General features: G+C 37.5%; 1 protein-coding gene across 9 annotated transcripts in view; it reads left to right on the forward strand.

Moving 5' to 3' along the window:
• LOC124292495 (eyes absent homolog 1-like) overlaps nucleotides 1-22,356 on the forward strand; it is a 150,345-nt gene that overhangs the window by 86,801 nt on the left and 41,188 nt on the right. For 6 of the 9 annotated variants that reach the window (XM_046729599.1, XM_046729602.1, XM_046729607.1 and 3 more), the window contains exons 3-6: nucleotides 13,441-13,514; nucleotides 18,440-18,621; nucleotides 19,714-19,800; nucleotides 21,695-21,787. In XM_046729599.1, the coding sequence (XP_046585555.1) occupies nucleotides 13,441-13,514; nucleotides 18,440-18,621; nucleotides 19,714-19,800; nucleotides 21,695-21,787 (436 nt within the window). Of the gene's footprint in view, nucleotides 1-8,792; nucleotides 10,063-12,736; nucleotides 12,819-13,026; nucleotides 13,057-13,440; nucleotides 13,515-18,439; nucleotides 18,622-19,713; nucleotides 19,801-21,694; nucleotides 21,788-22,356 lie in introns of those variants that run through there. The other 3 variants (XM_046729605.1, XM_046729604.1, XM_046729603.1) reach the window with 3 other exon arrangements.

A 22,356-nucleotide genomic window follows, 5' to 3' on the forward strand; every position in this document is an offset into this window, starting at 1 on the left:
CACAATTGCTGTCCGTCCCCAAACTTGCATGATTTTGTAGTTGCTGCTCATTAGTATGATATTGTCATTGCGCAGTTGTTCAGTGTTAAATGTGCGAGCTGTACAAATATTATTTCCTGTTGAATAAGGTAGCATTTACTACTTGAAGTGAAACACTGTTCAGTTGTGCTTGGTAAGAATTACAAACTTGACTCTGTGAGTGGCCTGCCTGTGCTACCTTCTGTATGAGCTGAAGTGTGTGTATCTATGCAAGCAAATGTGTGGATATGGGGGGAACAGTGAATGAATAAATACAGGAATGAGGAATGTATGTCATGTCCAGGCTGTAGGGAGAGATGACTGGTGAACATTTGAGCAGGAGATTAGCATGTGTGAGTGTAAGCCAATATCTACATCACTAATATATCCACCATGTTCCTATACATGTGCCTGGTGACATTGTACACACTCTCCACTTGTAGCACATGGACATAGGAAGGAAGTATTAGTTCTCAGATCATTCACTATATTTGTTCTTGAATTCTCTGTTGTGAAAGGGAGAGAGACAAGTGTATCATTACACACTGGTCCACCCTTCAAATTGCTGCTAATTTCCACCCTTCTTATTAGAGTCCTAGCATAGAAAGGTAATAGCAAGATATCAGCAGTTTAGGGGAGAGTGTATCTTTTTCAGTGGGTCATTACTCCCAACTGTGTTGCATTTCTCTTGGTAAACACAAAAAATGTGAAGTGGGCTGGCACTGTTGTGTAGTTGCGAGCCCAGCCCTTCCCCCAGCTTACAGGGAGGCGGGCTGATGGGGGCTGTGATTGACATGTGGAATTTAGCTCTGGCTTCCTGCAACCTGAAGCCCTGTTTTCTCAGCCTTCACCTGAGCCAGCAAACCCAGCCCACCTTGCACATTAATGACAGCTCATCGACCAATCAGGCTAGGCCTGTAGCTCCCAGCATGCTAACATCATGCTTGGTCATTAATAAACATTTAGACAATTAATAAGCATGGATCTGGTATAGTGACTGAGGGTTAACAAAACATCAGTAAAGAATAGATCTTGCTTGATCAGGTATGTGTTATATGTGATGTTTCCTGTGTATACAGAGACTGTCCGTAAAGCAAGGTAGTCGTTGATACTGCTGGATTGAGGAGGATGTTAGCATAGTAAGCACGGTGGTGGCGGGCAGTTTCTCCTCCTCCTACTTGTGTGTGCGACTGTGTCACATGATAGTGGAGGATCGGGGTTACTTGTAGTGGTGATAGTCAGTGACCAGCCTGGTTTATATCACACTGACCAAAGTGATAGGTTCCTTCACAAATTTGGGAGTCATTGGAGGACATCGCAGTGAGTATTACGGGATGTTATGCAGTGGCCCGCTCAAAACATGTGGAATTTTCTTCCGTACATTTCTTGTGAAAGGTTAACCCGTCAGTGAAATATGGTAGTGATTATTCCGATATGTACTTGGTGACAAGCAATGGACAGTGTCATATCTTATTGGTCTCTTGTTTCTCACAGATATTGTGTCAGGTATTGCAAGTTGATTCCGACCAGTGTATGATTGATATGGCCATCTTCAGCATTGAAATTGATATACTAGTACTACAAGAAGGTCAAGTTTAAAATCTGGGCCTGTTACATTAGAAAGTGTTTAAATAATTTAATCATTTGTCACACTTGGATGTTCCTTGTGACTAAATTTGTCAGAGGAAGATAATAGTTAAGAACTTTCCCTTATATATACCAAAGTATTCCTGCTACTGGTTGTATCATATGGATACACTAACATGTTGAAAGATTACCAGAATTCATTCTATGTTTGCTTCCTGGTATATACCCACAACTGTCAAGTCCTCTGTGTGATAACAACAGGATATTTCTAAATCATTGCTTACACATTTCTTAATCGGACGCTGTCATAGTCATTGCAAGTCATTGTAAATTACTAATTCGTTTTATGATTTTATTAATATATTTACTGTATTGAAATATAGCAGATCTTTTTTACAGAGAATTTAATTACACATTTATGATATGTGTGTTATTTGTAAGACAGAATCGTGAGCATATATTACCACACAACTTTGTGTTCAAAATTAATGTTAGTATTCACCGATTCTTTCTTCAGTTTTGTCTGATAAGAAATTCAAACTGATATTCTAAATCTGTCAAGACTGTCATTTTAAAATAGTCTATTTATTTCTGATATTTAATGATGAAAAATTTGAAAACTAAACCTGTACAAGAAGTGAAAGCTAACAATTACAATAGTGAATGTGACATTTGAAAATATTGTGTAGGTTTTACAAGACAGATTACAGTTGATTAGGTCTCCTCAGTCTGCCGGCTAGGAGTACCGACACAAACAACCGCTTAATGTAAATGTGCCAGGTATGACTAGGATCCATATTCTCATGTCATGTGATGATTGGAATTTAAAACAATATGTTACGGGGGGAAAATCGGAGAGTTATACCACATAATTTAATTTGAATATTTGTTACAACATTTTCCCTAATTTCTTGGGGTTATTTTTGTGTAGTCTGTTCTATATTTGAGATAACTTGGATATGCTTATTACACCTATATATTAAATAGTTGTGTGGCAGGATGACAGCGGATACAACCACTGTGAAACTCCCTATTACTGTCCGCGGCTAAACTTGGGGGCGATAAATCAAGCCCAGTTTTGTCAGTTTTAGGCAACAGCTGCAGTGGCAATGTTTATGTCGCCTAGTCGTTATTCCAGAAAATAAACCCTATATAAATACAACAGGATGCATTGCCTCTTAAATCTTTCTGACAATTTTATTTTCTGATCTGAAAATACCATGTGAAATTAAATATATTTGGATATGTTTTAAAAATTGTTTTTAGAGTGGTTTTGCTTTTCCCCATTATTCCTACTATTTGCATTTATTTAGAAATCAGTAAGAATTTTTTCCCCATTCATCATAAACATAATAATTTTGGTGAAACAATTTTTGGGTTAGGGTTTATAATTTTGTCATATTATCATATGTATTGAATTCTTTTTTCAAAGCAGTTGTAGTTAATTCTAATTGATCCGATTACAATAAACCAAATTATTTTAACTTTTGAATCAATGTTTTTTAATGGTAAAATAATGTCACAGTATTATTAATGACACGGTCAGGTTGGGTGAGAAATCGTGTTAGCTAATATTCAAGCTATTTTCTAATTTTCCTTCCTAGAAAATCACTTCTGAGAAAGAAGCAGCAATATAAAAATCTGTTTATATATCAGATTGCAGCCAATAAATTCAGGGATGGCCATACTCTGGGGGGTTACATGATAGGACCAAGAGGCCGCCATTTGGGCTCACAATACAAAATTTACCCAACCTAAGTGAAAATCGTAACTTGCCATTTGCAGTAGCTCAGTGGTAGAAGAGATAATCTGACAAAGTATTCTCAAGAAAGTTTTTGGGAAATTGGTGTCATTATGACTGTGATGGAATCATTGATCTTTTATTACTGAATGAAATTGGTTTGCGGAAAGTTTTCGGCCTAATTTTTTTCCAACTTGATATTGTAAGGATTTTATAATATGGTGTGATAGGTGTGGTGAATTGGGAATTTAATGTTCGTCAGATTGAGTGAGCTTTTTCTCCCCATTTTAAACATCTTGTGCATTCAGTTTCAATGAGTTTCTGCATACAAAGCTACCTTTAAATGGGTGAGGTTAAAAACTTAAGTAACTATTATCCAGATTATACGGATCCAAGTTTTCCCATTAGTTTTAATCTGATGTTTATTATTAAATAATCCTTTCAGTTTCAGTTTGGGATAAAGTTTTATCTAGTTTATTATGGATATTTAACTATTTTTTTGTCTGTATTTTTGAATACCCAATACTCGTGAAAATAATCTCTTTTGAATGAACACAGTTTCTTTTGAGTCGCAACAATAAATTGGCCATTGTTTTGTACATCACGAGTTGGTATTATTTTCTTGAAATGAAAACTGTTTTCTGACCAGTCCTAGTTTCTCCTACTTGAGCAACACAAAGGCCCAGAGTTAGTGTAGTTGGTGTGACTTAATAACCAGTGATATATGTTTGTTTGTGAGTGTCGGTATTGTCCAGCAGACAAAGCCAGTTTGTATCAGCATAGAGATTCTTCACACTAACATTCCAACACAACCAGCTAAAAATGCCTGGGTTTGCCTGCTTTTGTGGAACTGTGAATAGTAGCCATGATGAGCGCCCTTATACATTACACTTGACTTGTTTTCTTGGAGTGGGAAACAGTTTTATTCAGTTATAATAAAGCCAGTTGTATAGGCGGGAAGTAGAGCGAAACACGGGAACAAACGTATGAAAAGGACAGAGATTTTTCCTCTGATTACCGGCTACTCAAAGAGCACATAATTGTCAAATTTTCTACCTCCAATACCTGGAGAGGTTAGAAGAAAAAAGGCTGAGTTTTGACATCAATGCTGCCAAATTGGGCATAGGAGTGACATTATTGAGACAAAGTGTAACGATAGCATACACACTATTGAAATGCACAAAGTTCAGTCCAGCCATGGCTGCAGTATTTCATAGAAAAGTCAAAATACATCACTTTTATAGCTGAGTATCACCTTTCTTGTGTATTTGCAAGCTGTTTTTCCTTTCTTTGAAAAAATTACCGAAATTGGATCTGAAAATTGGTCATGTTTGTTTAAAATTGATAAGATTTAGTCTTGGTTCATGTCTATGAATTTGAGATAAGAGACACAAAGAATTACTGTGTGTTAGAACCTCTTTATTGTGACTTAGCACGTATGTAGAGGGACTGGAGTGTTTTCACACCCCGTGTCAATGTTAAACATGGAAAAATAATCACAATATATCTTTCCATCTCTTAAAGAGTTATGCCAACTAAATAATTAATTTAACAGAAAAATGCGTTTTTGAATTATTTGGATAAATGGTCGACGTGTGACCACAATATCTTTTCAAGGTGTTATATTTTGAGTAACTAGAATACAAAATCATTAAAAAGAATTGGAATAATTTCGAGAATATTCCTTAAAAATATTTTGCAGTATTCTTTTTGTGTTTGCTGTATAAAATTTTTTCTACTATGAATTTCACTGACAGGAATTGAATTCCTTGTTTTCAACAAACTGCATCTAGTATTATGTTTGTACCTTTTATTGTTAATAGTGTATGTTAAAAAAACTGGATTTTGAAAAGCATGAATACAGAAAGTTCAAAATACCAGATCAAGTTCTGAACCACCCAGGAACTGGTATGTTGTTCATTGTCTTACTATTTAGTGAAGATTGTTTGAATTCCGAAAATAATAAATGATAGATGATTTCCTCTGAAATGACCGTGTTGATAGGTATTGTGCCTCCCACTGGGTATACAATGCGATCAGCTGCCCTGATATTCATCTGTATTACATAGCACAAAATCAAATATTTAGTAGAAAATAGTTACAATACATTTCATTTTCTCTGAAGAACGGTTTCTTGAATTTTTACATTTGATCTGATATGAGACATTGGAGAAAATCACATTTTTGTGTGGCATTTATTTTGAAAAGATTGGCTGATAAATTAGACATTTTTGACATTCTGTTGTTAGAAACTGGTAACTAGGAAATGTAGCAATATGTGTGGTCTTACTTATTGTCCATCTGCCATGGCTACAATTCATTGTCACTTGTTATAATTCTTGAACCGATCTGTTTTGAAACCCCAAGATATTTTTCACAGAATAGGTTTTTGTCTTGCTAAAAACAATTGTTTGAATATTAATATTTTTGTTGTTGTAGTGTGATTGTTATTCATTTTGAAAATTTGATAATGCAATTGACCAGCATGCAATATTTGTCCAGGCTTTGTTGGGCGGAATTCTCCATATCAGTTTCCCAGTAATATGTTATATCATATGGGAAAAAGTGTTCACAACTATATTGCAATATTGAAATGTTAGTGGTGAACACATAAACTGGTCTGGGGGGTAACACTTACCATATATATAACATGCAGCCAGTCCTTATGTATGTCAACCAGGGTATGTTTGGATGTGTGATTATCTCAGCACTATCTGTCAGCAAATGATGGCAATTAACGATAGCAGGATTTAATTAGTGGTGACTTGTTAGTGCAAAGGAACCAGCTTGGTAGATTTTGACAAGATTGAGAGGACATCTGGTGTAGGTTTGGAGACTATGCAACAGCAATAAACATGAAGAGAGAATGCTAAGCTGTTTTTGTATGCAGAGAACCATTAATTGATGCCAGTCTTCAATGTTTTCTTTTTCAACACTTGGCGTGGCCTTCACAAGCCTTAGTGTGGGAACTGGGTTACCTATTGTTGACCAAAACACATTTCACACCCCAGGAATACCTTGTCCTTAATTTGAAAAGATATTGACAGTGTTCTTTTCTTGTCAGTCCAGTTGAGGAGAATAGCTGGTATATTTACCTTTGATGAATTTGTGGGGTTTTTTTCTGACCTTTGTGTGGTGGCTGCAGAGCTTTGGTCACCCATCTAGTAAGTGATTGTATGTGGTGCATCAGGCTAACGAATTACTGCTTATTTAACAAGATGTCCTTTCAGGAAATATGTTATTTTCTTCTTGTGTTTTATCACAAAATAGTTTGCAGGTTTTAGCAAAAGACCAAGGGCTGCCCATTTCATCATTTCCTAGTTTAGTAGTTTTGAAATTGCCAGCCAACAGAGTCCATTGAGGAAGAGAAGTAGATATACATGAAGCATCAAAGGGTTGTTTTTCCACTGTGACTGATGTCCGTGCTGAAGGAATTATACATCAGAGCCTTTCTGGGAAATTTATATTTCAAGAGCTGAATAGTTTTGTATGTGATGAATTGTTTATATTGTAAACTTGCAGGCATGAACATGGTATGATTAAATGATGAGTCTTTGTGTTTGACAAGTAATTAATTAATTTGAGTAAGATCGGGTGTGAAAACTTGTGTAGAATTGTTACAATTGTCATCTTGAGATCTTTGTGCTGGGAAGGTCTCACAATGCAAAACACATCTTAACCATCACATCTATGCCAATGACAAGACAGTTCTATTTGGGAAAAGGACGAATATTTTCAAACATGCAAAGAAAATATTTTTTACTATTCTGTGGAATTAGCCAACAACCTAGTAATCTTTGAGGAAGTTGTAAAATAGTTATATTTAATTCATGTTTGAAATTTTACTAGAATCTTTTCACTGGATTCTAACTAGACAATAATTTACATTAGTAATTACTCACAAATCACGTAAACTTAGACCAGGGCTGGGTTGACAAAAATACAGTTTGAATTACAGTAAACTCACGATTCTGCCAGTACTAACTTTGCTGTTGTATGATTAGCATTTTTTATCATACAATGAGTGATCCTATTTCATTATCGATTATTTCAATAAGGCAGAAAATATCATTAAAGAGCTTTGTTCTCAGTGCAGAAACAGAGGGTGTTCATAAAAATGGCTGTTAAAACCATTACTGGAATTAGAAATAGTAATTTTGTTTATAAAATTTGATCTCATTAAGGATTTTAACCTGTGATCATTCTGACATGAATTATGAAGAATTGATATTTTAAAAAAATATTATCTTTTCCCTCAAATTTGTTGTTGGATGTGTTTTTCAAAAATATCCTCACATATTGTGACAAGCAATTTAGCGTGGCTTTGTGTACTTTGTCAAGTGATTACTTATGATTGTTGATTTCAAAATGTTTGAAAATGATGTCTCAATATTTATTCAAATCAAAAGACCAAAATACTGATGCTTGTGGAAAATATTGAATGTTTTTCTTTGGCAGTACAAATTTGGTCCTTTTTACTGAAAATGGTTCAATAAAAACTGTAGTGACATTAGAAACAAACAACAGTTATATTTCTTCAGGAGGATAGAAACCTTATTCTGGCAGCATCTAGAAAAAGTAAAAACAGCAAGACAAGATATTAAGTCACTTGTAAACTAGTAACTTTCTTTGCTGCTACAAATTTTGTCATTTTTTAAGGGAAATCATTGAAGAAATGGTTTATTTAGGTATTTAATTATAGAGAAAATGAGGTTAGATTTTGGCATGTTTATGGCCTGGCAGAGGTGAAGCCCAGCTGTTGTAGACTGATGTCTCTGCTGTGAGGCCCTCCTCCCTCAGCTTATGGGACAGGGGGAGGAATGGAGGAGAATTTCACATGACTCTCACTCTCAGCGAGCACAGGGGCCTCACTAAGGTTGTATCTTTAGTTCTGTCAGGTGGTGAGTTTCTTCCACCATTTAACCTTGATAGCTGGTATTGCTTGTACTTCTGAGGATAGCATGTAAAATTAATGTCATAATACTTGCTGAAGATAAGAAAACATCTGTTTAGAGATAGATATCTATTAAGGGAGAAATCATTCTTTTTTCATATAGAATTATTTTATTATTTCTACAAGTTATTTTTTTATAACCTAAATCTACATAAATTTACTTCAGGGTATTTTCAAAAGTCAATATTTTTCTATGAGGTTATTAAGATAAAAATCATTTTCCAGTTAATATAGTTTTCAGAGTGAAGGTTCTTTTTACATGTGATTTGTGAGTTATAAAATGTTTGTGAATATGTCATCTACATTCATAGTGAGAGTAATACAGCATGGTAGTAACATTTAGTATTCCAGTGCCCCACCCTAACAGTGCCCCAGTTCCACACGCTCCACCAGGGGGCCAGTGATAAGGCTGGGGCTAGCAACACAACATTCATGTAAATGTTGGTAGATAGAGAAAAAGTCCTATCCTCAACTTCAAGCCCTACCTGCTTGCAGTCCAACACATTTGACAGGATAAACAGCTCAAGTTTTGATAGAAACAGGATTATAGATATTGTAACCATGGCAACAGGATGTCAGCAGCTTGTCCCAGAGTGTATCTGGTCTTGTGTGTTACTGGTAGACAGGGAACAACTCAGTGGAATCTCCATACAGGCCCTGGTTTGTCACAAACTTGACTAACTTAACCACAAGTTCCTGTTGACTTGAAGTCTTGGAGGTTAGTTGTGTGTGTCAGTTAATGGAGGAAGCTGGTGGAACTCGGTGCTATTTGGAAAAAAGGACATTTGCTTGTCATCCATTTTGTTGGAAAAAGTGTTCCCCAATCTGCAGGAGGAGGTTCTACCCAGTGGATACTGGGCTGTTGTACTTACACAACTTTGTGCTTGGTCATCACTTGAAGTTTGAAACAAGCAGGACATCAGCAACATTTTTAAACTTTATGACTGATCACATTTGAAAAAGATCAGTTTCAAATGTTTGGTGGATATTAGACAATCTCTGTCTGGACTTTTGCCATTTTTGCCTTGTTGAATGTTGTGAGGTTGTCAGCACATTGATCTAAGTATGGTTCTGACAGGGACCATTTAGCAAGTTGACAAGAACTGGCTGTACTGATAAAGTGTCCATCCTAGCTCTCACCACTTTATGGTGGGGCCACAGCACATGTTTACAGATTTCTGGAGAGATAAGTCCTCTCTGCTGTGATTTGCATCCATCAAATACCATAATGGACCAGCCTGATTCTCACATGCAGATATGAGAGTTATGAGGCAAACAGTTGTTCACTAGCACTGTGATGTGCTTATTTCCCACAGTGTTTTAACCACCACAACACTGAGGCCAAGTCCTCTCATTACTGACTAGACCACGTGGGAACTAATATTGTCATCTCAGGCCTACATTCTGTTCTCATCACCTCCTTGTAAGTGTGGCACATGGATGTAGACCATACACACTAAAGGAGGATTAGCTGGAGGTGCCACCAAGTCACCTGTAGCCTGCACTCGGTGGTATTCCTGCATATACCCCAACAATTTGGAAACTTGTTTATGTTGTGTATGACTGTCAGCGTTGGTACAGTACTAGAGTGTGAAGGAATATGTTTACGAGTATCCAGGCTGTGGGTAGAGACAAACGCTACTAAATCCCTGTGTCCAGGAAAACGTTTACCACGTTGTCTGTGATCCATTTGACTTTACCACAACAGGGCAAGATGACACAGATCATGCCGATATCCGCCTTCTTGGAGAACCTCACCATGGTTAGTGCTGTTTATGTAGGCCTCTTTCAGCACAAAGTAGCACAAGAATTTGGCCAATGTTCCATGTATTTCCTGCAGTATTTTCACATCATTGAGCTCAAGACTTTCATTAACTGTGACCTTTCTGTGACGTTATTATCACATGCTTAATCATACTGCAATGATGCTGTTAAAATGTGCAGTATTCTGAAGGTTAACACGTGTGCCAGTCATTACCGTGGTAATTTCATTAAGGATCCACCACATTAGATGACAGAAAACAATCAGCTTTGATAGCCATAATTGTGGTAGAAATATACTTGTGCTCTAGAACCCCCAGACAAGGACTTCTAGCAGTGTGTCAAACTAGCTGTCCATGATCTAGTCTTTACATGTTATTCCACAACTTAATTCTGGAAGGAATACCACTTACATGCCTTTATTAATTTTTTAAACAAAATCTCATAAAGAACAGTTTCATAGCTACTTTTGTTTAAATATTTGTCTTCATTTGACAAACTGTTTGTGATGAAATCCAAAGCTGCAGTTCGTGTTTTCTGGTTGATAAAAAGTGTTTCTTGGTTTGCAGGACATGTTGCTTTTTTAAATAACTATGAAACTATGCAAGTTATTGTTGATTACAACTGTTCAAAACTCAATAGATCAAGGAAATTATTTTTCGTCATCTTCCTTAGTTTGAATGGTGTACAATTGATCCAAAAGTGAAGAAACAAGATAATTAACATGTCATAAATGTTATGTCCCCAAAAGAATCAAGTTGAAAGTCAGAGCCTACTGTCAGTAACATAATCAACTTTCACTTTTTTAAATATTTAAATTCCTTTAATGTTTATAATTTTGCCAGGTAAACAAGCGACCGCTTTGAGTTATGCCTTAATGTGTATTAAGTGTCACTTTGAATATCAAATCCTTACAGAGGTGCTCAAAGATGTATTTAAAAATTCCTTGTCTTTGAAATATTCATTTTGATCCTAGTTATTTTATTGACAATGTTAGATGATTGATGTTGTCATTCGCTTTGAGAGTAAGTACACCTAGCAAGTCTATTTAATAGCCTTAAATTTTCACCAAAGAATCCTAACAGTGTTCATTGACAGGTAATATGCATTGAGTGTGGATGTCGTAAAGTTATCCCATTCAGGGAGGCCTTTGTTGAGTTTGTAATGAGGACAATTATTCTGTTTGAGGGTGTGCTAACTCTGTCGTTTTCCAGTGTTTGTGAACTGCTGCAGGACCAGAGGGTGTAATGACTAGGGTATATACAACACTGGGTTATTACAGTTCCTGGTAATCACAAACCTTTCCATCCCAGCATATTCAATGCTGAACTGCTCTCCCACACCCTACCAACTGGTCACACATCATGGTTATGATGTCACAGGGTTTTGTGGCCGACTTTAGCACACACCACTCATCTTCCCACCACTGCACATTGTCGGGAAGTGGAGACGTAAAACACTTTCAGTTGGAGGGCATGTTTCTGTTCTGTCCTGTGTTTTTCTGCTATGTATTTGCAGTAGATTTTACTTTCACTACAGGGCTGTGCTGGGCTGTGCCAGTATTGTTGTAAGGGATTGACCCTCTTCCCCTAGCCGTGACATCTCCTTGGCATCTTGTAGCCACCCTTTGACTAGGTCACAGAATTACTGCTCTATCCCTGTTTGTGAACACACTTGTTGGATATACTTGTAAGACATTATGTACGCTTAAATGGTTTGGATTATTTAGAGCATTTGTGCCTTTGGAAGTATGACTTCTGTCATGGATGAATATTATATTGTTCTTGTGGAGAAGTCTTTCTTTTCTATCATTAATGAATTAAACCTATCTGCTATTATCTGTTTATCTAAATAGGAATAGCTGTTAAAATTCATAAAGTGTGTAAAAGGCTGTTATTGAATTATCTATGGTTGCTTAGGCATGCAGGACACTGCATTGTTAAAGACTGTGTTTTTGGAAATATTTTATTACTTATTTTAAACACTCATGAGTCTTGTGTCCTCTGTCCTCCATCAAGTGATTGTATACAAGTCTGGTTATGGTAGTTGTGGGAGAAGCAGGGATCGGGCAGGATGGGGTTGATGCTGTATGTGTACGAGTCTCTTCCAGTACCAAGTCATTTACCTGTATATGCGTTGAAGGCTTGAGCAATGGACGCCAGATGCAACCTGTCACAATTAATTTTACTCTGCTGAATAAATAATGCTTGGGACTCTACATGGCAGTGAATACTGTGAAATATTCATACACTTGCCACCTGTCAAATAGTGCACACAAAATTTTTGCCTTTTACCATTTGGGGCTTTGAAACTGTTTGAAGAAGAAAAAAAAGGACAGTATGATACAATTTCTAATAGAATTGTTTTGTTAAAATGATGTCACCTTGTTGCCTGGCATAATGTATGATATATATTGACTACTGATTTTGTATGTATATTCACTGCTATGGCTGAGCCCCTGGAGGAGGCGGACAGTCCTGTGTTGCTGCCGTAATCACATAATTAGAGCCTCTCTGGTCTATTTGCTTAACATGTTTGCTCTCTTGCACTTTTTGTGTAAAATCCTTGCTGTTAAGCTCTTTCAAACAAAATTATATAATGCTTTGGAGTTTTGTTGAAAGTGAACTTTGTGGCATGTTTGCTGTGAAAATAGGTCAGTGGACACAAGACTTAGCAGTGTGTAGTAAGGAGGGTTTGAGGAAGGGAATGTGGTTTTCACATTCTCCACACAGACACAGTGAAGAGTCAAACTTGGGTGTTAGCTGCATTGTGTATTTCCTATCTGTGGCGGATGGAGACATCTTGTGTTTTTACTTGGCCCTTTTGAGAAATTGACTGTAGCATGCTGTTTATAGTGTGTTCCTTGTATTTCAGTAAAGTCCCAGTGGTTGGTGTGTGGACTTTGATTTGTACTTCCTGGAATGTTAGACTGATGTTCACGGGATTATTGAGCCACCTTATTAATAATATACTTCAATCAATGTTCATGTTCAAGGTGTATAGACTAAATATTTCCATACTCAGTGATGTCCTGCTCTGACTAGTCTAGAGCGTGGACCTGGGAAGGTCTGTACAGTGTTTATACAGGTTCTTAGCCAAGAGTCTGCCCTTTCACCTGTACGGAGTCCACTATACTTGCATATACCCACATTCTTTTTCAATTGGCCTTTGTACTGGAGCTTATTGTTGTCTCCAGCATCCCAGGCTATTAAACTACTATCAACTTGACCGATCATTCAAGTGGCAAAGTCATATTGTCTAAGGCCAGCTTTCTAAATTGTGATTGGCTGTGTATGGCTGTATCGTTCTAGTCAAGCGGGAACAACAGAACCCTACAATGTTCTGTCAGTTTGATGAGAATCCACATTGTGTTTTTCAGGTGAAGCGGTCTCGACTTGATAACGAATCTGAGTTGGTCGACAACACCAGCCCTGTGGTGTCAGCAGCATCAAGGTATGTGTTTGAGTCTGGTGTCCCTTCCCCGCTCACATTCACCGATGACATATCACCTTGGCCTGGTGTCACCCTGGAGGAGCTGCCAACAGGGGCACAGGGAGGAGGGGTGGGAGGAGAACGGAATAGCCACAGTAATAGGAGTGTGCAGGAGATTACAGTGGAATATAATCTAGCAGACATGTTGAGGGCCACCTGTCTATAGTAGTAGACCATGAATGGGCTGGCTAGGCTGACACAGTGAGTCGTGCTAGCCGAATGTACTACACTCCCTAACATACTACTACATGCGGTGTGGGTAGAGGGCCTTGTGAGCTGGTAATGATTAGGATTAGCCCTGGATTATTACAATCTGAAGGTCAGGGGACACCTGTTCTACATGTAAACATGTGCACTGCACCTTGGTGTAGGCCACCTTGTTCAGTTCCTCCCTCGGCTGCTTGTCCTAGTAGACCAGCATGCACACACTCACACACAATTATACTCCAACACATGCAAAAGGATAGCAGTAGGACATTTCACTTTACAAATTCAGTCATACATGAAATTTTTCTTGTTTTCATATTCAGATTTAATGAATAAAGTTAGATTCTTCTTCCCAGCCTGTGAATTAGTTTTATAATTAAAGTTTAATTATAATGGTGTAGGTAAAAAGTTGCGTTTAAATGTTCCCACATTAGATGTGTACAGAGTGCACTAACATGATGAGAACAGCATGATTCAACAGAATGGCATGTGATTTCTCCATAATTACTATACTTTAATTATACTGTCAACTTTTGTTTAGAAACTTCCACTTACAAGAGGATCCACATGAATCTTGATGATCACAAACTAATTTACTTGTTAATTGCTGTGTAACCTGACGACGGTTACGCTGCCTTCAGGTGCTGCAAGCTTAGTTTGGGTAACATCATCTTCATGTGGAACAATATTTTGACATCCATGAACCAGCTCACCTATGTAGATTTTTCAGATAGATAGTTTCTTCTGAGCCTCTCTACACTGTCAGGAATTCCTCAATAATTAATTCAGGGATGTAATGCCTCGCCTAGCAACTCAACTATGACTTTCAGAAATAACATCTTGACATCACTAATCTCATCAGGATAGAGATCTTCTTTCAACACTGAAATACCCCATCTAAGATTCTAGAACAAATGTTGAATTTTAACATTTATAATTATTTGACAAGAACAATACAATGTAATCCTTTTGCAACAAATAGTATGTCTTGCTAATTTACAAAGCCCACAATTGTTTTGTTTTACATTGGTTCATTTAACAAAGATTTAGTTTAACATAAAATATTGGCCTGCTTGAAAACCTCCAGTTATTTCATTGATTAGTTAGTAAAACTGATATTGCCATCTTTAGGTCAGTATGTGTAACACTACACTAGATCTGTTTCAGGAACAACAACCTTTACCAAACTGTGAATTAAACAGTGAAACAAAAACTTTCTATTTTGTAATAGATTTTCCTAATATGACATAGTGTGTCATTTTACAGATGAAATTGCTCAACTGAAACCTTTCTGTGTAGTTTAGCGTGAACATTTATTAATGTCCTGAGTCTGTCAGCTGTGGACATTTTTTAGGGGAATCTAAAATGTCTTCTGTTTCACTGGTTTTAATTGATAAAATATTACAGACTTGTAGGCATTGTCGCTCTTTGATATTGAGATGCACTATTGATTTCTATGCTAGGAAAGAGACTGACTGTGTTAAAAAAAACAGAAGCAGATTTTTTTGTGGGAATAATTAGGACAATTTTCTTTGGTGCTAGCGTCTAGATACGCCATTTAAAAGAAAAAGTGTCAGGATGGATTTAACTGGAAGTCATACACTTCTTTCTTGAAGATTTCATATATGTAATGTGGTCATTATCTAATTTAGCTTGGGAACATGAACTGAGTGAACTTCAAGAACAACTTGTACCCAATTCTATGTATTTTATTATTCATCTTAATATGTGTATTCAAAGTACTCATTTTAGAAAGTGGGTGAATCTGATCTAATATCCATCAGTTGTAATAATATTATTTCTTGGAGGGTCTTGGGCCAGTTTTATAAAACATATTGTACAGATTCTTTTTATATTGTATGCCATGCATTGATTCAGTTGTTGTTATTGATAAAGTGTCTAATGCTTCTTTCTAAATAAGATGAAGCAGGGTAGGATACAGTTTGAATATTGGCTAAAGCTGGCTGCCCTGGTGCCCTGTCTGTCAGGGGTACTTAAACATTTATGACATGAGCAGATAATCAGGTGAACATTCCTCCAATCACTATCTGCAGGCATTATGGAGCGCTTAAACCAATCGCTTGACAGTTAGGCCAAATTTGTGTCAAATTGAGATGCTTAGACAAGAGATCTCACAGTTTGATTCCAGCAAAGAAGCTTAACAGCCATAAAGAGCATTTTCACAGTGTAGATTGCATCTTGGAAAACATTCAGCAAGAAATTATATCATCAGGATTAACAATTCATATTAAGTGGTTGATTTCTGTGTTGATTTCTGTGCATTTTTGTCAATACAGAAAATAGGGTTTGGAGGTGGTTGTGATGGTGAAGGTTATGTGATGTACTATTCATTATTTTAAAGGGTTTTATCATCCAGGAACTATTTATCGATACCTATTGTTTGTATAAAAAAACGTAAAGGGATATTTTAGAAAAAAAATGCATCTTGTGATGGGCGGCAGTTATTTGTCTAGGTAATATAAACCTTATCCATTGTTGGTAAGAATCGTGCATTATGGATTGTTCTGTACATAAACATTGGGTTAATGTATAATCGTTACCAACAGTGGTAGGTGTTTAGTTGGGGCTGTTTAATGGACCATCAACTTCATGCAGCCTTGAATGTGATTAATTGCAGTTAAGTTTTAGAACTAAGTGAAACTGGTTTTATTGGTATACTGGTGAATAAGTCTCTGCCTGCATCCTGCTGTGTTAAAATTACAGATGCCCAGTTAATGGACCAGCTGATCTGTCACAGCTTGGCTTGCGGATCTCATGATTAATGTCTTCTATCAAACTTTTAAATGAAATCTATTTTAACTCAGTAACATTTGGTTGAAATATTCACTAGCCGAACCCTAGCTGGCAGAGAAGGAATGTACAACTTTTCGAAGATTGGCATAAATATATATTACTTTTTAAAATTTGATATAATAGTTGCATTTGATATAATAGTTGTGCTAATGAAAGAAAAAAATTGATTATAAATGTCAATTCTTTGACGTCAGGAGATTAACAACCCATTTAGTTCCTGCTCTGCATGGTTTAATGGCAATTTTCCTCATTGAAATTAGGTGGTGGTGTGTTAAAATGGAAGAACATCGAAAAAGCTGGCTAGCAAAGTATTCTTGGAGACACCGGATGACAAGGCTAATTCATTAGAAATGCCAAAAACAGTTTTGAGAGAAGAAAGCATGTGATTATTGTGCATCCTGTCAAAATCCCATCCGGTTGAAATTCTTTGATAAAAAATTCTGCCTGCTTTTTCCAAGAGTGTTTTATGACAGAAAGGTGTCAGACCCCCTATATAAGACTAACAATAGCCTTACAACAGCCTTACTACTGTTCTAGCACTATCCCCTTTTCTCTGGGAATTGAACAAACTGCAAATTTTAGTTGGATTGAAATTATGCTTTGCGACATTTTCTGAACATTGAAATGTTTGTAAATACGGAATTAATTTTGTGGTTCAAGATGACTCTTTCAGTTGTAAACACATCAGTGTCTGTGAAAGATTACCAGGAATAAGTTGATTGGTACCAATGAAAATAAGGGGTGATGTTCAGCTTTTTTTCAAGCAGTCATGATTTTTTTCCTGTGTAAAACTGTTACTGTGAATGTATCTTGTTTTTTAGAGGCAGTTTTAATGGACAGGTAATAATTGCATTGAACTGATGTTGTCTTTGATAGGCAGCTTACACATAGGCCAGTGGAGATGGGGAAGATCACTGTCTATAGGATCTTCTACAACTGAAGTACATGACTGTGTTGTAGGTTAGTGGATCTGCAGCCCCTGTCTATAGCTACAACTAAAGTACATGACTGTGTTGTAGGTTAGTGGATCTGCAGCCCTGTCTATAGCTACAACTAAAGTACATGACTGTGTTGTAGGTTAGTGGATCTGCAGCCCCTGTCTATAGCTACAACTGAAGTACATGACTGTGTTGTAGGTTAGTGGATCTGCAGCCCTGTCTATAGCTACAACTAAAGTACATGACTGTGTTGTAGGTTAGTGGATCTGCAGCCCTGTCTATAGCTACAACTAAAGTACATGACTGTGTTGTAGGTTAGTGGATCTGCAGCCCTGTCTATAGCTACAACTGAAGTACATGACTGTGTTGTAAAGTATCTGCAGCCCTGTCTATAGCTACAACTAAAGTACATGACTGTGTTGTAGGTTAGTGGATCTGCAGCCCTGTCTATAGCTACAACTAAAGTACATGACTGTGTTGTAGGTTAGTGGATCTGCAGCAGCCCTGTCTATAGCTACAACTAAAGTACATGACTGTGTTGTAGGTTAGTGGATCTGCAGCCCTGTCTATAGCTACAACTAAAGTACATGACTGTGTTGTAGGTTAGTGGATCTGCAGCCCTGTCTATAGCTACAACTAAAGTACATGACTGTGTTGTAGGTTAGTGGATCTGCAGCCCTGTAGGTGGATCTGCAGCCCTGTCTATAGCTACAACTAAAGTACATGACTAGTGGCAGCATGACTGTGTTGTAGGTTAGTGGATCTGCAGCCCTGTCTATAGCTACAACTAAAGTACATGACTGTGTTGTAGGTTAGTGGATCTGCAGCCCTGTCTATAGCTACAACTAAAGTACATGACTGTGTTGTAGGTTAGTGGATCTGCAGCCCTGTCTATAGCTACAACTAAAGTACATGACTGTGTTGTAGGTTAGTGGATCTGCAGCCCCTGTCTAGCAGTCCAGGCAGCAGCTCTCACCTTGACAGTGCCACCAACTCCCCTCTCAGCCAAGCTCAGGCGCAGGCTCAAGCACAAGCTCAAGCACAAGCCCAGGCTCAAGCACAGGCTCAGGCCCTCTCTGACACACTCAACACAAATGGCACTGCTGAGGGTGAGACTTCTATTATTATTTCTAACTAAACTTGTGACATCCTTCTGCAAGACCTCCTTTGTATAGACAGGCCCTGTTTGCTTCCTGGTACCGGTAAAACAGGATCTGTCTGTGCATTTATTAGGAATCATTCAATTTATCAATTTATCTAAAAGATTTAAGATAAAACTAACATCACATAATAAATATTCCTTTCAAGCTAAAAGAAGTATGACGTCTATTTAAGTAACTTGTCATATGCTTATTTTATGCCAACTTTTTAGTTCCTTTGAATGTCAGTAGACTCATCCCAAAGCGATAGAGTAATATGTCTATTTATGATACCTACTGTATTGTGCTATATCATAACATTCAATGTGAGAACTAAATAAAGAATTGGGGGCTGGCCCGGCATATCTCACATACTTCACCAGTCTCACATTGACTGTGACAAGAAAATTTATGAGTTATTGTCAGAGGTCTTATCAGAGAGATGATGCGATAGAGCTGGGTAGTGTCCATTGTTATGGAACTAGGGAGACATTATGGTTGGTCTGCATCACTGAATCGCCCATCAATCTCAGCCACGCCAGTACTGACACCATTGCAACTTATCAAAATTATCACCAGGGTCCAATCATGGCCCAATCTTCTTCATCCCATGAAACCAATTTGGATGAGTTGACATATGCTCCAAAACTGTATCACACGATTTGAAAAAATGATGCGACATGGTATAACTGCCTTGCCACATTTCAATGTTGTGATGGGGGAGGAGATTGCTGTGCAGCTGTCAACAGAGGTTTTTTGTTGACACCTACAGTCGCTCAGGAAAGCCTCTTGTCTGAAAGGTCAAATATGTTTAGAAGCCTCTAACAACTGAACTGGACATTTCCTTTTGCTGCCAGTCAGTTTAAATTCGACAAATTTGTGCACAGCCCTTGCTCTTTGTTACTTTCTTTTTGCAAGTGTCATTTTTTGTGATTAACTTCCAAATCCCTGCTGTATTCTCTGCTGTATTCATATTCAAGTTCACATGATCTAGAACCATGCAAGCTTGTCCTGCATTACATAGGTAAGCTTTATGTTATCATGATGTTTTTGTGTGTTCAGGCAGCTTGGTTCTGCCCGTGTCAGATGGGACAACCTATGCCAACCCCAACTCTTGGGTGATCAGCAACACTGTTAATGCATCCTCATGTAAGTATTAAACAAATACTTTTCAATGTGTTTATCAACAGTAGTAGTTCATGCATTTGACACCAGCCCACCACTGAAATACCCTTCAAATGTTTCCTCTTCAAATCCCAATTTCAAGATGTCAAATATTTTTCTTCCAAGTCCCCCCGGTGACATTGCAAGTAATGAAAATATTGCCATTATATTAGTCCAAGAAGACGTTGGCTTAATTCCACAGCATCCCTACTTCAACTGAATGTGCGAACAAATTCTCCTTTTTACAGTCGCTAAATGGTTACACTTGTGAGACAAATAGGTCCAGGCCCTCCAGTTCACCGTGGTAATGCCTGTGTCTGTTGTGGATCAGTTTGTCCAATTCATTAAGACCAGGGACTGGGGAACTCCCCAGTCAGAACCCCAGCTCCCCACCAATGGCACTGATTAGATTTACCAACTCCCAGTCCATTGGGCACTTAGACACTCAATTGCTAGTAATTGCTCAGTCTCCCTCTCTGTGCTTGCTTTAAATGGAATCTCATTGTATTTATGGCCCTTCATCTCTACCTGATACAATTTGCTTCAAGTGAGTGCATGATTTTTTGTTGTCTTCTTCACCAACCACAGACGGCCATTTTGTTTTTGAGGAGCTCTAAGCATTATCATGGCATGATGCATAAGTCAGTACATTCTACTTGATTGCCCTGACAAGTTGGAGAGTGTTCTCTTGCTTCTGTCGTGAGAATAACTTTGCTAATTGTCAAATCAAGAGCCAAACCCTTGCAAATCATACCAGCCAAATTAGTAACACATTTTCCAAGCCAAGCATGCTAGTCCAATATAAGAGGTCTTCATTGGCTCGGTGATTAATGGAGTAATGGAGGCAGAGGTCCTGGTACTTTTTGGGTTACATTCAAACGTGGAATTTCTGTATGTGTTTTAAAGTGAAGCAAGTTATTTCAGTTATTCCTTTAAATACAAACACACTTCAAACATTTTGAAACCTTGCACTTTCTTCTGTAGAAAGAGCCTATTCATGATAAATTAATAATTAATGTCCTGGCCCAAACACTCAGTGGTTGTTGCTCTGAAAGAAAACAAAAAAAACAGTGTAGTTACATTAGGGACACAGTCTGCATGGAAATACTTAGCATTTTGTATAACTCCAGCATTATAAGAAATTACTGTTAATGTCTTTGATTAAATTTGAATTTTTTATCTGTTAATTTTATGAATGAAGCTTGTTCATGAAACAAAGAAATGCTTATTTATTCTCATCTTCAAAAATTATTTTCTAGAATTATGTCCTGGGCGATCAAATAGTATGGAGCAGACCATTCCCTAAAGCTTAATGAGGGAGTGATTTTACTTATTAAGATAATTCCCCAATATATCTGGGTCTTATCAGTCCCAAAATGTCTGTAATCTTAGTTATGCCATGTTGTTCTTGTTGAAGACAAAGCAATTAATTTTGGTGAAAGATGGCGGCAGTTTATCCTGATGGTGATTTGGCTTGTCCGTGTGCGAAGGTTATCAGAGCAGGTCTAACTAATCATTACCAGTTCAGGGGTGACAAATGAACAATGATTGTACTATTGCATGGAAATGAGCACAAAATTGTTTGCACATTTCATCTATCAACAAAATGGGTTGCAATGGTTTGGATGTTTTAGCTTTGTTTCTTTTGACTAGTCAAAGGCAGATGTTTGAGTTTTGTGCCCAAAGGACATATTCACTATATGTTAAGCAGAAACAACAGCATTTTGGGGGGACAAAACTGTTTTTTACATTGAATGATGGATGATGTCTGGCAATTTTATAATGTTAATGATCAGCTTATATCCCAAATTCAAACTTAAAACTTGATGATTGAATTTGTGAGTTTGTAATGAGGTATGGTGACAATGGTGTGTTTCAGTGATTGTAAAGAGTGAACCCTCCACAGAGAACAGCTCGTCTGAGTCTCCCTTCACGGCAAGCACAGCCAGTGATAATCTGGACACTTTCACAGGTCAGAACAACAAACAAACATTTAGACAAGTTGATTTTCAGATTTCTTATTTTAGACAGTTAATAGTTTAAGAATCATCTTTGCATTTCCCATGGAAAAAAATTGTTTTAGATAAAAGCTTTGATTTGGTGGAGTTGAGTATGTGTGGAACAGAAGGATGGGGCACACAGAGGGGGGAACACGGGCTAGGTAGTATACTTGTAGGATTGAAGGGACAGCTTCCTTAATGAATTACAATATGCTTTACTGCACTGGTCAGCTTGCTGCATGGGATTTCAGGGTGAGAATTAGCCCCTAGCTCTCCCTTGTCTTTTGTTGTATTAGCCAACTAAGATGTGAGTTTGCTGGTCCAACTGTGTGACCTGGCTGTTTGTGTGACATACAACACGGCAAGGCATTGCTCATGTTATAGCACTGGCTTTGCTGTCCAGCTGGAATATGCGGACTGATGTGATATTGTCACTATTGCTGACTGCAGCTTGAACAGCATTGACTCTGTCCAGTTCCACTGATTGTCAAGTTTTAATTATATTTATTAATTTCTTTTGGTTCAACTGTTTCAGTTGCCA

The sequence above is a fragment of the Haliotis rubra genome, unplaced genomic scaffold (genome assembly GCF_003918875.1).
Source record: "Haliotis rubra isolate DU_JTF1 unplaced genomic scaffold, ASM391887v1 Scf52, whole genome shotgun sequence".
Lineage (NCBI taxonomy): Eukaryota > Metazoa > Mollusca > Gastropoda > Lepetellida > Haliotidae > Haliotis > Haliotis rubra.